General features: G+C 38.1%; 1 protein-coding gene across 1 annotated transcript; it reads left to right on the forward strand.

Annotated features, from left to right (window-relative positions):
* Window positions 1-740: 740 nt before the first annotated feature.
* Window positions 741-7,225, forward strand: hrct1 (histidine rich carboxyl terminus 1). Its single transcript, XM_053643859.1, has 10 exons — window positions 741-1,016; window positions 2,094-2,120; window positions 2,776-2,971; window positions 3,116-3,163; window positions 3,248-3,410; window positions 5,105-5,217; window positions 5,449-5,506; window positions 5,665-5,844; window positions 5,954-6,034; window positions 6,247-7,225. Exons 1-10 carry the CDS (start codon window positions 1,001-1,003, stop codon window positions 6,601-6,603), a joined length of 1,239 nt encoding a protein of 412 aa, XP_053499834.1. The 5' UTR covers window positions 741-1,000; the 3' UTR covers window positions 6,604-7,225.
* Window positions 7,226-15,230: the final 8,005 nt, after the last annotated feature.

The following is a 15,230-nucleotide window of genomic DNA, read 5'->3' on the forward strand; positions in this document are numbered from 1 at the left end:
AATATTTCTCATGAGAATGGTGTTCAGCCCCCCAGTACAGTTCCAGAGACTTGTAGAATTTATGCATGGCACATTGAAGCTGTTCAGGTGGCTCATGGTCACCCAACACCTTACTAAGGCACGTTATATTGTTTTTTTATTTCAATTTTTCACCCATCTGTATATTTTAAAAGACTTGCTGAGTAATGTCTCCCTGTAGTGTTACTTTGTCTATGACACACTATGATAGTCAGTGTTAATAAGACCTTCTAAATATCTAGTTGAAATTTCAATACATTTTTTTATAAGGGGACATTGAAAGACTATTAACATGACTGATTGGTTTCATTTAAATGAAAGAACTATTTCTGAAATTTAGGAAACATTTATGATTACATACTGTACTTATTCTGACATTGAGGACGGCTTCTAGTGCATTTTCCAAAATATTATAATAAAATCAAGTGTGATAACCAGTAATTAAACAGAATTATTAATCATTAAATTCATCTGTGTGGTCTTTCTCTTTCCACTCTGATGAGCTACAAAATTTGGCTTGTCATCTGTAAAGCAGGAAAAGCATTGCCTTAAATGACATACATAGCCATATCTTATGAGACATCTTTCGGTTAAATTCATGACTTATTTTTTTCCTCCCATCTAATATCACCACCAACTGCTACTGCACCTGTTTCAACAATAACATTTTGAAAGTCCAGTTTGGTGGGCTGCCAGCTGTTACAAAACTTACTGGATTTCATTACCATGTTGACTAGACTTTAATTCAGAAATTAATTCATAAGTATGTGATTAATACTTATTATTTGACAAATTCAATAATAGAGTAGTGGTTTGTGTGAAAAAGTTATACTCAAAACAGGAAGTATGTTGAGGTGTATCATATATGAGATGTGTATGTGCTTGTACAGGATGTGGTGTGTGTAGTGCTACTTTATCAGCAGGCTTACTCTGCAGCTTTGGCCAGTAGCATTGAGTATACAATTTAAAGCACAGCCAAGCAATGCAGATCACTGTAGGTAAGTACACTGTGCGATCTCTCTCTCTCTCTCTCTCTCTCTCTCTCTCTCTCTCTCTCTCTGTGTGTGTGTGTGTGTGTGTGTGTGTAAATTGTGTTTAGGGCTACTGTACAGATTTGATTTACCAAAGTTAATAAAACATGTGTGCAATTACTTTGTGGTAGATTAGATGCTAATATATTAGACTGACTTTGATGCATCATATATTCAGTTGTTTTGCATAACAGCCAATGCATCTGAAATAAAATAGCTTCAGACTGCAAAAACAGAATTTCAGTGTTCTGGTGTCAAATAAGCCTCTAGTGGTATTTTGAGGATGTGGGTTTTCTTTTCTTTATTTTTGTTGATGTCTGTAGAGCACTACACACACACACAGTTCCCCTTCACAAACAAAACATAACATGGCAAATTGTACTGCTTATGAATGTATTTCCATATCAATGTAGTTTATTTCTAACTACAGTACCGTGCAAAAGTTTTAGGCACCCTGTTTTTTGAGTACAAACGTTGTTATAGTCAGTACAAAAAACATTTTAGATTCCAAAACATTAGTTTTCTAGCACAAAATTAAATGTTACAGAAAAATGTGTGTATGCCATTAAAGAAAGCACAATATTACGTAAGAGACCACTTTCTGCAAAAACAAACAAACAAACACAATGAAGGCTGCTGGGTTTTTCTGCAAAAATAAGAAGCAATTGTGACAGTCAAAGTCTCAAGAAGAAATGTGGCTGGTTCTGCAAGATGCTCAATAAAACTTAGCAGCTAATTTCCTTATAAAACTGCACACATTGTACTGTAGACTACTATTTATTGTTGTTTTTTTTGTCACACCAAATATTGACTTTAATTTCATTTACTACTGTTTACTACTCTTTACAGTACTTTTTTTTATGTAGAAACATTTAATTTTATATTTTGAAGGCATCTTTGCTCTGCAGCATTTCTTTGCATGTGCCTAAAACTTTTGCACAGTACTGTAACTGCTCATTTTTTAATACACAAACTGAGTGTACAGTAAACAAAAACAAAGTTCTGCAGTAAACAAAATTCTTTCCTTTCATTCTTCTATTTTAGTGTTTGCATGTCTGGTGATATCAGCAGGTGAGTCTTACCACCAATTGTTACCATTTGTGTTGCAGTCTGAAAACATTTTCATCATACTGATGATCTAGTATATTGTGATGTGATCACAATATACTATATATAGCATTATATATATAGCATTGTGATGCTGCTTCACCATGCCCCTGGATCGATGCTAAGCTTAGGGTACAGTCAGTGCAGAATTTCACACATTCTCACTGTGATCGAGTGTGTTCTCCCACCTCCTAAAAACATACCAGTAGGTGGACTGGTGATGCTAAATTGCCAGTAGGTGTAAATGAGAATGTTAATGTGTGTGTGCGAAGCGATGAACTGTTGTCCCATCCAGGGTACATTCCTGACTCATGCCCAGTGTTCCTGACCAGGATAAAGCAGCTTGTGAAGATGAATGAATGAATGATGGCATTTTGGGTGCCTAGGTGAAGTGTGATAGAAACACAGCCCATTTACTTGAACAGTGAAAGACTAAGAGGTTATCTAATAGGTACTGACATAAGATCCTACAGTACACACAAGATCAGAGACATACAAGTCAAATAAGTAATGAAATGCAGCAAACATTTCCATGGATTTAAACTTATTTCAGACTTTTTAATATTTATATGTTTTGGCTGTTTATTTATTTATTTATTTTTTTGTTTTTTTTCCTAAGCCTCTGCTGCTCAAAGTGACTCTACAGTGGCCTGTTATATGGATGCATCCCTGCAGCACATGTTTTTTCCACTTGATCCTTTCTTGTGCACTCATATTATTTACTCCACTGCTTATATTGATGATGACTTCAGTTTAAAAACCTTGTCCCCGGATGTGGACGCTTTTAGCTCCATGCTGAAAATGCTGAAAGACGGGTCAGTACAGTGAAATAAGCAAGCTATTTATTATTATTATTATTATTATTATTATTATTATTATTATTATGATTTTGTTTTTTGTGGGTTTTTTTTTTTTCAAATCAGAATATAATAAAATGAATACTACGCATCTTTACTCAGGAATCCAACTCTAAAGATGTTGCTTGGTGTTGGGGTGAAGCAGTCAAGGTATTCAGAGTAGTGCAGTTAATGAAATTGCTACTTTCTGAATTTTTAATTTTTTTTTACATAGCATCAAATTCTTGTGTGTAGGTTGGAGGTGTTGACCAAGCAACAGATTACTCTGGATAATTTTATTAACTCAACACTGAAATATCTGATGAAGAACAATTATGATGGAGTGGAGCTGACATGGTTAGAGCAGGACACTGATGAAACTCTCAGGAACACAGAAACTCTCACAAGTTTCATTAAGGTAATAAGCAATCTTTTTTCGGATGCTGTTATATCATCTGAGTTGTGAAGCTATTGTAAAGCAATTGTAATTCTGGACATTATAATTTTATAAATAAATTATATGGCGAACAGTTTATGGACACCTGATCACATCCATGTGTGCTTTCTGAACATCCCATTCTAGATTTAGTCCCCACTTGATGTTATAATAACCTTGACTCTTCTGGGAAGGCTTTTCACTAGATTTGGGAAGGTGACTGGGGATTTGCGCTCATTCAGCCACAAGTGCATTAGTGAGGTCAGGCACTGATGAGAGGTGAGAAGGCCTAGGGTGCAGTTTGCATTCCAGTTCATCTCAAAGGTGTTTATTGGGTTGATGTTGTGTAGGCCACTTGAGTTCTTCCACTCCAACCTTGGTAAACCATGTCTTCAAGGACCTCTCTTTGTGAATGGGGCATTGTCATGCTAGAACAGGTTTGTGCTAGGCCTCTTAGTTCCAGTGAAGGAAAGCCCAAGTATGAGTAATAATAATGAATAATTCCTTAGATTTATGTAGCACCATTCTAGGCACTCAAAGCGCTTTACATTGTATGGGGGGAAAATCTCCTCAACCACCACCAGTGTGTAGCATCCACCTGGATGATGTGACAGCAGCCATAGTACGCCAAGTTCAAGTTCAAGTGGTTTTATTGTCATTTCAGCCATATACAGTTGGTACAGTACACAGTGAAACGAAACAACATTCTTCCAGGACCATGGTGCTACATAAAACAACACACTAACCACATGAGACACAGAACTAAATAAGATCCACAAACATTCTACATAAAGTGCACATGCAGACGTATGCTAACAACACGAGACAGTACAGTACTACTAAAACAGGACAATAGACACAGTAAGTGACAGTGTCGCACCGAACAGTACACAGTTTTAGTGTGGAAGTGTCTGATATACAAGTAGTGCAAAAGATAGGTGCCAAGGAGTAACGATATAATTTAAAAATGGTATAAATGTAAACAAAACATGCTAAGACTGAGTATTCAGCAAATTAGCTTATACCAAATACGAACATAGCAGTTATAGTGGTAGCAGCCAGGTAAAGTGTATATAAAGTGTATATAGTGACAATAAATTAGATACTATAATTTTATAATACAGTAGCAGTGTCAATGCAGGAATGTGCAAAAATTTCAATGGGAGTTGGATGGTTGGATGGTTCGATTCAGTTCAGAGTGTATGTGTGCATATCAGAATGCCCACTACACACCAGTTATTGGTGGAGAAGAGAGGAGTGAGTGATGTAGCCAATTCAGGGATGGAGATTATTATTGGCTATGATTGATAAGGACCAATGGGGGAATTTTGCCAGGACACCAGGGTTATACCCGTAATCTTTACGAGAACGGTTCTGGGCTTTTTAATGACCACAGAGATTTTAACAGAACCTCAGGTGCCTTTACAGTATTGTGTCCCTGTCACTATACTGGGGCATTAGGACCCACACAGACTACAGGGTGAGCGCCCCCTGCTGGCCTCACTAATACCACTTCCAGCAGCAACCTTAGTTTTCCCCAGGAGGTCTCCCATCCAAAGCTTAGCTCCATAGCTTCAGTGGGAAACCAGGCGAGAACTACCGGGTGATATGGCTCTGGCCATGGTCAGGTGTCCACAAACATTTGGCCATACTGTGTATTTAATTGTTTCATGCAGGAACTGAGAGGATGGATTGACCATACTGCTAACAAGTCATTGCTTGTTGCTGTGTCTCTTCTGGAACATTGTGACAACATCAGTACTTGTATTGACAAGAAAAGTTTGTCACAGTGAGTGCAATACATTCTGAAAAGATGCCATTGTACATCTTAAACTTTTACTGTTTTAAGTCCTCATGAAACTGCTTAGATGTTGGTTTTTGATACAAGTTAGAATTGCTCAACTGAGGACTTGTCTTTTATTGACTGTTTACTGGCTGTACAAGTAATAAGATGTATGCATAACACATAATATATCTTTCTTTCTTTCTTTCTTTTTAATATAAATGTTTTATTGTAAAGGTATGTTGACTTCATATGCCTACTGTCACTGATCCCTAATAATGAAGGGCCACAAATTGTAAGTTCTTCAGAATATTTTCATTTGAAATTTCCTTCAATACAAATTCAATTTTTATTTAAATAAATCATTCATTTTATGTCAGTATATATTTATAGCATAATATATTTGATATTTAAGGTGATTTGTTATTTATACCTCACTCTCTTCCATCATAGGACAGCACAGTCAGTTACTGGCAGGACCAAGTTAACCTCAAGAAGCTTATCCTGGTCTTGCCTGCACTTCTACAACCGTTTCGAAAAAGACAGAGTTGTAGCCAGTCCAGGATTGTAGGCATAAATCCAGAGAGGAAAGTGGAGCAAATGAATGCCCCTGGGATGATTATAGCCAAACAGGTAATCTTGACAGATTGATTACTTTCTTAGGAATGATTCAGAGGAGGTAATTAAAAAATGTGGATTTTGGTCTAATTAATAATTGAGAATTATCAATATTTCCCATTAGGTCTGCCAGGCCATTAAGAGTGGACAAAAGGAATTTAAGACTTTAACAATACTTGAGCGTGCTCAAAGCCATGGCGAAGATGTGAGGACGCTTTGAATTTTCAATACTATTAATCCTAGCTTTATTAACAATGGCTGTGGAGGAAAGAGTGTTTTATTGCATTCAGACAGTAGAATTCTGCATGGACAACCATAGAGAATATAAACTGAATATGAATAAAATATATCACAAATTATGAACAATGCAATGCAATGAATATTCAGCTGACTAATACCATAACTACACATTCACAGGTGTCAAGGGTACTACAGAAAGGACTTGGTGGTGTTGGGGTTGTCATGTTAGACATTGGCAACTTTTTCAACTCTGTTTGTCTCAACTGCACTGAAAATGAAAAGGCGATTCTTGAATTAAATGTGATTACCAGGCATCACCACAGGCATGGTCACCACGGGCATAGTCATCACAGGCATGGTCAGCATGGGCATCGTCATCACGGGCATGGTCAGCATGGGCATCGTCATCATGGGCATGGTCACCATGGGCATCGCCATCGACACCATCATCATGAAAACCATCACCACAGATGTGGACACCACGGACTTGGTCACCATAGTAACAGTCACCATGTTAACAGTCATCACGGTTAGAAAGGGTGTTTGCATCATGGTCAGCAGTAATCAGACAAATTGGAGCTTAAAGGAAAGACAGCCTAATAATCACATCTATTCAAACAGTGTTGAGTAATGTGATGCCACTTATATTAATCAAATATCATAGCAATAGCATGAGAGTTTTGAATGTTGCTTAAAATTGCATTAAGGCATTGAGACAGTGATATATATTTTGTTTACACATTAGTTCTCTAATATCTAGTCATGCTTTTGCTAAATAAATATTCCAGTGTTGTGCAGAAAATGTTATTAATTTGAATATTGGTTAATTAGTGTTATGAAATAAATATTCCAATTCACTGCTTTCAGTTTCCTTATACCATGCTATATTTATGCTTTTTTTTAGTAGTTAGTTATACAATTAGAGTAAAACAATGTCTCTGTGAACATGTGTGTGTGTGTGTGTGTGTGTGTGTGTGTGTGTGTGTGTGAGTGTGTGTGCATGCGTGCACATGGGAAGTATGTGGACCTAACACCTGAGCATTTCATACACTACTCCCTTAGAGAGCAGGATGTGTGCAGAGGAGCAGTTTGCTTTTACTGTGGTTTTCCTAATGCATGTACAGATTTATTACAACTATTATGTAGTTATCTTAAAATATCAAACACACACACACACACACACACACACACACACACACACACAGATGCATGCACACACCTCTGGTCTTCTGGCTGCCTGTGGCTGTCAAACAAAGTGATTAGAGGGATTGCACAGTCTATGACTCTCTAATTGGGAGCAGTAAAATTACACACTATTTTCTTCCTTTGTGTGACACACAAGAAATCTCAGCAGCTGTATCAGCTACTTGAATCTTAATGTGCTTGGAGGATGTTTATGTGCATGTATCATTAAAACAGGGGTTTCCACCATCTGTACAAACGTCAATAATTTCATTATGAATATGGATAAATTGATGTGCATATATAGTCACTTTGCATTTTGTGGAAATTAGACACAAAATTAGTTTTGTGTCTAATTAGAAATTAGACACATTAGAATTAATGTGAATTAAATTATAAATTAGTTTCTTATAAAATGGTGCTCTGTAACACTGTTATAAATCAATCCATCTGGCTTGTGTGTGGCTTTGTTAGACTATTAGAGGAACTTCATACCAAGGCAAAGTTGGATTGTGATCCGTCGAGTTATTTTGCTGCTTTTGTTGAGTTTTGAGAGATTTAAAATGTAAATTAAAATGTAAATAGCAATTTTCAGCAATTAATCATCCAACCAGAAAAAAAACATGTACAGTAAAATAACTGTTTGACAGTGATTAACTAGCACAATTAATCTTAAACATTTGCTGCTTACACAATCTAGTGTGTTTCACTTAACGAACAACTTTACATAAAGAAGCAGCCATAAATCTCAGTCTTGCTGCCTCAGCAAGGGCACAGCCAGTCACTCCTAGCTAATATTAATTAATGTTGTCCATTGTCTCAGTCTGCTGGTCCAATGGCAATTCAGTGTTCCAAGATAGCAATTAATTTAGGCATAAAATTACAGAGGAAGCTTCTGGTCCAGATGGTTAATTAGGTAATGTCCAATTAAAGTATTGGGCCATATTTCATGTAATCTACGATTAAAATCGATTTCCATGGCCACTCCTAGGCCAAGGAGTTCTTTGCAAAGTAAAGATTTTTTGGGGGGAATGATAATGGCTCCTCCTCATTATATTTCGTATATATATGGTTTGTCAAGGTTGGAGTGGATGAACTCGCATGGCCTCAACACCACTGAACACCTTTGGGATGAATTGGAATGATGACTGCGCCCCATGGCTCCTCGTCCCATATCAGTTACTGACCTAAATAATGCTCTTGCGGTTGAATGTGCACAAATCCCCTCAACCATGCTTCAAAATCTAGTGGAAAGCCTTCCCAGGAGAGTGGAGGATATAGCAGCAAAATGAGGATGAAATCTGGACTGGCTCTGGCAAGTGTATTGCTTTACCATTCCATATGTGATATCACTATTTATCATTATAATGTTAGAAAACATTTAACAAATTTAAGGAAATTGTACTGACACTACACAAAACATTCTTTGGTGTGAATGTGTATACAATATTCATCCATAGTTTCAGTTTCCAGTACTTAAAGTCTGCTGGGTGATGCCAGACCTTATTTGCATGGCTCAAGCACCTCTGCAGTTTTTTCAATTAAAAAATACAATTAAATAAAGCAATAATAATAATAATAATAAATGAACGTACTTTATACATCACCTCCCTTCCAAAAATACAATCCGCTTATTTCCATTATGTCTAATCAGTAACTTAAACACATCATACTTATGTGCTTAAACATCATGTATATGTCAAAGAAAGCAGCTGACTTTGGTAAAGTGGTAAATGGTCTGCACTTACAGTATCTCACAAAAGTGAGTACACCCCTCACATTTTTGTAAATATTTCATTATATCTTTTCATGTGACAACACTGAAGAAATGACACTTTGCTACAATGTAAAGTAGTGAGTGTACAGCTTGTGTAACAGTGTAAATTTTCTGTCCCTTCAAAATAACTCAACACACAGCCATTAATGTCTAAACCGCTGGCAACAAAAGTGAGTACACCCCTAAGTGAAAATGTCCAAATTGGGCCCAAAGTGTCAATATTTTGTGTAGCCACCATCATTTTCCAGCACTGCCTTAACCCTCTTGGGCATGGAGTTCACCAGAGCTTCACAGGTTGCCACTGGAGTCCTCTTCCACTCCTCCATGACAACATCACGGAGCTGGTGGATGTTAGAGACCTTGTGCTCCTCCATCTTCCGTTTGAGGATGCCCCACAGATGCTCAATAGGGTTTAGGTCTGGAGACATGCTTGGCCAGTCCATCACCTTCACCCTCCGCTTCTTTAGCAAGGCAGTGGTCGTCTTGGAGGTGTGTTTGGGGTCGTTATCATGCTGGAATACCGCCCTGCGGCCCAGTCTCCGAAGAGAGGGGATCATGCTCTGCTTCTGTATGTCACAGTACATGTTGGCATTCATGGTTCCCGCAATGAACTGTAGCTCCCCAGTGCCAGCAGTACTCATGCAGCCCCAGACCATGACACTCCCACCACCATGCTTGACTGTAGGCAAGACACACTTGTCTTTGTACTCCTCACCTGGTTGCTGCCACACACGCTTGACACCATCTGAACCAAATAAGTTTATCTTGGTCTCATCAGACCACAGGACATGCTTCCAGTAATCCATGTCCTTAGTCTGCTTGTCTTCAGCAAACTGTTTGCAGGCTTTCTTGTGCATCATCTTTAGAAGAGGCTTCCTTCTGGGACGACAGCCATGCAGACCAATTTGATGCAGTGTGTGGCTTATGGTCTGAGCACTGACAGGCTGACCCCCCACCCCTTCAACCTCTGCAGCAATGCTGGCAGCACTCATACGTCTATTTCCCAAAGACAACCTCTGGATATGACGCTGAGCATGTGCACTCAACTTCTTTGGTCGACCATGGCGAGGCCTGTTCTGAGTGGAACCTGTCCTGTTAAACCGCTGTATGGTCTTGGCCACCGTGCTGCAGCTCAGTGTCAGGGTCTTGGCAATCTTCTTATAGCCTAGGCCATCTTTATGTAGAGCAACAATTCTTTTTTTCATGTCCTCAGAGAGTTTTTTGCCATGAGGTGCCATGTTGAACATCCAGTGACCAGTATGAGGGAGTGTGAGAGTGATGACACCAAATTTAACACACCTGCTCTCCATTCACACCTGAGACCTTGTAACATTAAAAAGTCACATGACACCGGGGAGGGAAAATGGCTAATTGGGCCCAATTTGGACATTTTCACTTAGGGGTGTATTCACTTTTGTTGCCAGTGGTTTAGACATTAATGGCTGTGTGTTGTGTTATTTTGAGGGGACAGCAAATTTACACTGTTACACAAGCTGTACACTCACTACTTTACATTGTAGCAAAGTGTCATTTCTTCAGTGTTGGCACATGAAAAGATATAATGAAATATTTACAAAAATGTGAGGGGTGTACTCACTTTTGTGAGATACTGTATGTAGCATTTTTTTTTTTTTTTTACCTTAGCAGTTCTACAAAGTGCTTTACACTGTTTCTCATTCACACACACCAATAGCTACAGAGCTTCCATGCAAGGCACTAGTTTGCCATAGGGAGCAACTTGGGGTTCAGTGTCTTGTCCAAGGACGCTTTGGCATGTAGAGACATATGGGCCAGGAATCGAACTGCCAACCCTACAATTATGGGCAACCTGCCCTACCACATGAGCCATAGCTGCCTCTTTCTGATGCTTGTTTGCATGTGGCTCACAAAATTCAGCCCTGTGCTGTGTGTGCGCTTTTGGATTTCTTACGAACACTAAACTTCCACAGATGTGCAGGGCAGATTGCAACACTGAGAGGAAACTGTAAATTTGGAAAATTAAGCCAGTTATGAAAGTCTTTTTTTTTTTTCATTGGTATCAGTATTCATGTTGTTATATTCACTTTATTTTGTTTAAAAGGCATATTGTACTTTTGTAAGACCCATTGTTCTGAGTAAAAATGTTGTTGTGAGGTTCAATGCATATTGTGAATTGAGGACTCTTCCAGTTCTCAAATGGCATCACTGAAATGTTATGGTTGCAATTCCTTGTTGTAAATGTAGTGGGGAATTCTCACTAATTCTCAACCCAAAACTTTCAGTACCATTTTTTCATGCATTTAAAATAAAATCCACAAACTGAGTGTTACAAATATAAACTTCAGACTAAAACATTACATTATTAGTTATTAATTAAACATTATATATAACATATAATTTTACATTTTATATATAAGTATATATGCATTATTTTTTATGGATGCACAAAAAAGCACTGATAATTAAATAATTATAATACTGGCTACAGATTATAAGACTGATAATTAGTCTTTAATTAGTAATAAAATGTAACTTTCACTGCACCTTATAATAAAATGTAACTTTCACTGCACCTTATGGTTTCTGTTACTTACTGCCTTTACGTATAATGTTTTACTTATGTTTACTTTGATCGTACCATTTTAATTTAACATTACAGATCTTATTTGCGCCACACTGTTTATCACCACATCTACATTGTGAGTGAGGAGCAACACGGCCTCGTTACAAATAGATCGCTCCCATTATAATAATCGACAGAAGTTACACTTCAAGCATGCAAATACACCATATAATGACAATAAACTTGAATGAAACTAAACATTTTAAGCAATTCGCACCAGTTTCCCCAACCCCTTGAACAGCGGAGCATTTTGGATATGAACATAAGTTTATGCTCGTGCATCACTGTCGTTCTTCTGTGCTCCACAAATTCTGCTTTGTAAAGTTTGCAGGTTATAGTCTTCTTTGTGGCATTTAATATAAAATGCCCCCCTGCCTTAGAGGACTTGGGGTGCACCCTTTTTTCTGCTGTCACTTCACGATTATACCTCCGTCTGTTGGTGACTGAGGTCATGTTGAGCATAAAAGCTAACACTGATATAAACAGTAAACTGAAGAAACACGTTTTCATTGACTCTGTGTATTCTGCTAAAGCTAGCAGAATCGCATTACCAACGTTTGATGTCATGTCCCATCAACTTTGAAGCAGCTTATATTTCTGGTTGGTTAAAAAACCCCCACTAATGTTGCATTTGAGACGATACTACCCTTCTAAAATTCATACACTAGACGGTAAAATACATAGTGCTTAGTGTAAGTTTATAGTATATAATTTGGGACACAACTTTGGTTTGTACTCTCCAACACATGTTTTTGGAACAGAAGTAACACAATGTGTAAACGTGCCCCGTGCCGTGCACCAACCAACTAATCAATAATGAGATTCGTTGACAACGATTTTCATAATAGATTATTATCTATTAGTTGTTGCAGTCAATCTAAATCTAAAATCACATGTCACTTTGTTTAGTGATCCTTATTTATTTTAAACTTGCAATAAACATATAAAAAATTAAATAATACCAATTTCATAATAATGGTCAAGAAAAACAGTAATAAGCCCACAACCTAGTTCACATGGAACATGCCAAACAAAGTAGAAATCAATAAAGCTTCAATTTGTTTAAGACTTTTGTTAGTCATCAGTATGACTCAAATTCAATATTCACCCAGCAAACAATTTAATTTCAATGCTCCAGTAGTCACAGTTCAATTGTATTGCTCAGATGATGGACAGTTCAGTTCAGTCATAAATGTTCAATAGATGCCACAACCCATAAGAGACATTTCCTGGCATTAGGCAACATACCTGTGTGTGACTTACAATCCCAGAAATTTTAAATTTACCTTACTGCCTAACTGTGCTGGCAAAGGAGCATCCTGCTATGGCAGGGTAATCTGCTTCAATAAACCGCAACCTGTTCAGAGTCTTTCCCCCAGAATACAAGAAAAACATCCACGTGAAAACAGTCTTTCACCAAAAAATCTCTAAAGTTCAAACACAGTCCCTCTTCTCTTACGTGACCAGTTCAGTTCCAGTTCAAAGCTTATGCAGTGTTGCAATCAGGAAGAGCTTTCCAAAACTTTCTTTTTAAAAAATACTGCAACACTCCCAAGAGAAAGCAAATGTGAATTCCGTGGGGCAATGATAAAAAGCCAAAAGGAAAAAAAAATAATATCACCTCAGCACCCTTTCCTTAGAGAGACTAATACAAAAAAAAAGTATATACATCAAAAATCATTCACTTATATCTCTGGCGAAAAAGGATTTCACACTGCATCAGCCGCATGGAGAAAAGCAAAAAAAAACAAACAAAAAAAAACAACAGTTCCCTGTTTTCCTGCAGGGAAAAGCAGAAAAATACAATGATCATTACATTAGATTCATTAATACAATAAAATTTCCAGTTTTGCATAGATATTCACTTTAAACAAGTAGCACTTTTTTTTTTTTTTTACATTTGCATTGACACCTAAAGCCACAATTACATAATGTAGTCATCCTTATACCTTGCAGGCAATTTACCCTGTGTTTCTCTATTAGAATGTCTAAACTCTGATTTCCCTCTACTGTCAGCTTCTGAAATGTCAGAGTCTTCAGATTCCCCATCTTGTTCTGTTTCTGCTCTCTCATCCTCTGCTACACTACCTTCATTAGATACCACTCCACCTCTTTCCTCGACTTCCTCAGGTAAGCTTGTGTTCTTTAAGTGTGTGGTATGTGGAATGTAGACAATGTCGTGTGAGTCAGTGTCCGTGCCTGAGAACTCTTTTCCTCTGTGTGCATGTATAACCTGTCTAATGGGTGAGGGAAAGATACAGTGTCTCAACTGATCACTATGAACCACCTTCATGGGACCCACTCTCTCTGGACAAACTACCAAATACAGTACGGACTCTTATCTTGAAATTTGTTTTGTCCTCAAAACTTGTGGCTACGCAACAATAATCTGTTACCAGGTCTAATAAGCACCCCTGCAGACTTGCAGTCATTTGGTCCCATGGTCCTGAAAATAAATTGGCACTAATCTTCCATTCTTGTACACAACATCATACACAGGCGCTATACATGGATCTTTTCTCTGTTGCTCTTCAACGGCTGACCAACTGTAACCATCGATACCTTTCTTTATCTCTGCTTGCTTGGAAACTTGGACATTGGGTTCATTGCCTTCCTCTTCTTTACCTAGCCACAAGCATGCATGCACTTCATCTGAGCTCAACTGAATTAAGTCTTTTCCTGTGTCATCGTCCTCTGGTTCTACACCCCAAGAAATCCAAGAAAGAACATTAGAATTGATGTTCTGCCTGCCAGGCTTGTAGCAAACCTTGAAGTTGAATTCCACCAGCTGAGTGGCCCAATGCTGTTGTACCCCTCCAAGTAGCGAAGGGGGTTGTGATTGGTAATGACCTGAAACTTGGCAAACATCAGGTACGCCTTGAAATTCTCAGTTACTGCCCACTTAAGTGCTAGTAACTTCAACTTGAAAGCACTATAGTTCCTACCGTTCTTCTCAGATCCCTTTAAGTCTCTGCTTACATAGGCAATAATATGCTCTATGACCCCCTTGTTTTTGGCTAAGTATGGCTCCAAGTTCATTGAGGCTCCCATCCATCATAAGAATGAATGGACACTGAAAATCAGGGTAAGCAAGAATTGATGGTGACATCAAACACTTCTTTAGCTTGTTGAATGACTCTGACTCTTCTCACTCCAGATGAACGGTTCTGATGACTTGCTGTTGTTACCTTTCCCAACCAGAGCATATAAGGGCCTTGCCAGCTGCGCAAAACCTGCCACAAAACAACGGTAGTAACTCATAAATCCCAACAGCTGCTGAACCTCTCTGACACTCGTCGGGAAAGGCCATGTGTCCAAGCATTGAAATTTCTTTTTGTCCACTTTAATTACATGTCCTAAAAACCTTACTTTTGACCTTAGCAGGAAACATTTACTTGGTTTCAGCTTCAATCCATGTTGACACAGCCTGGAAAAGACCAGCTCTAACTTCTCACAATGACTATTGAAGCCCACTGAAAACACAATGATATTGTCGAGATAGATTAAGAGAACAGCAAAGGCCAGGTCACCCAGCTGTGCTCCCATCAAACGTTAAAAGGTGGCCGGAGAGTTTCATAAATCAAATGGTATCCGGGGCCA

Source organism: Ictalurus furcatus, chromosome 15 (genome assembly GCF_023375685.1).
Source record: "Ictalurus furcatus strain D&B chromosome 15, Billie_1.0, whole genome shotgun sequence".
NCBI lineage: Eukaryota > Metazoa > Chordata > Actinopteri > Siluriformes > Ictaluridae > Ictalurus > Ictalurus furcatus.

Coding starts and splice junctions, on each gene's coding strand:
- hrct1 (XM_053643859.1), top strand. Junction 2,972..3,115: donor CTGAAAATGCTGAAAGACGG/GTCAGTACAGTG, acceptor ATCTTTACTCAG/GAATCCAACTCTAAAGATGT. Junction 5,845..5,953: donor GGATGATTATAGCCAAACAG/GTAATCTTGACA, acceptor ATTTCCCATTAG/GTCTGCCAGGCCATTAAGAG.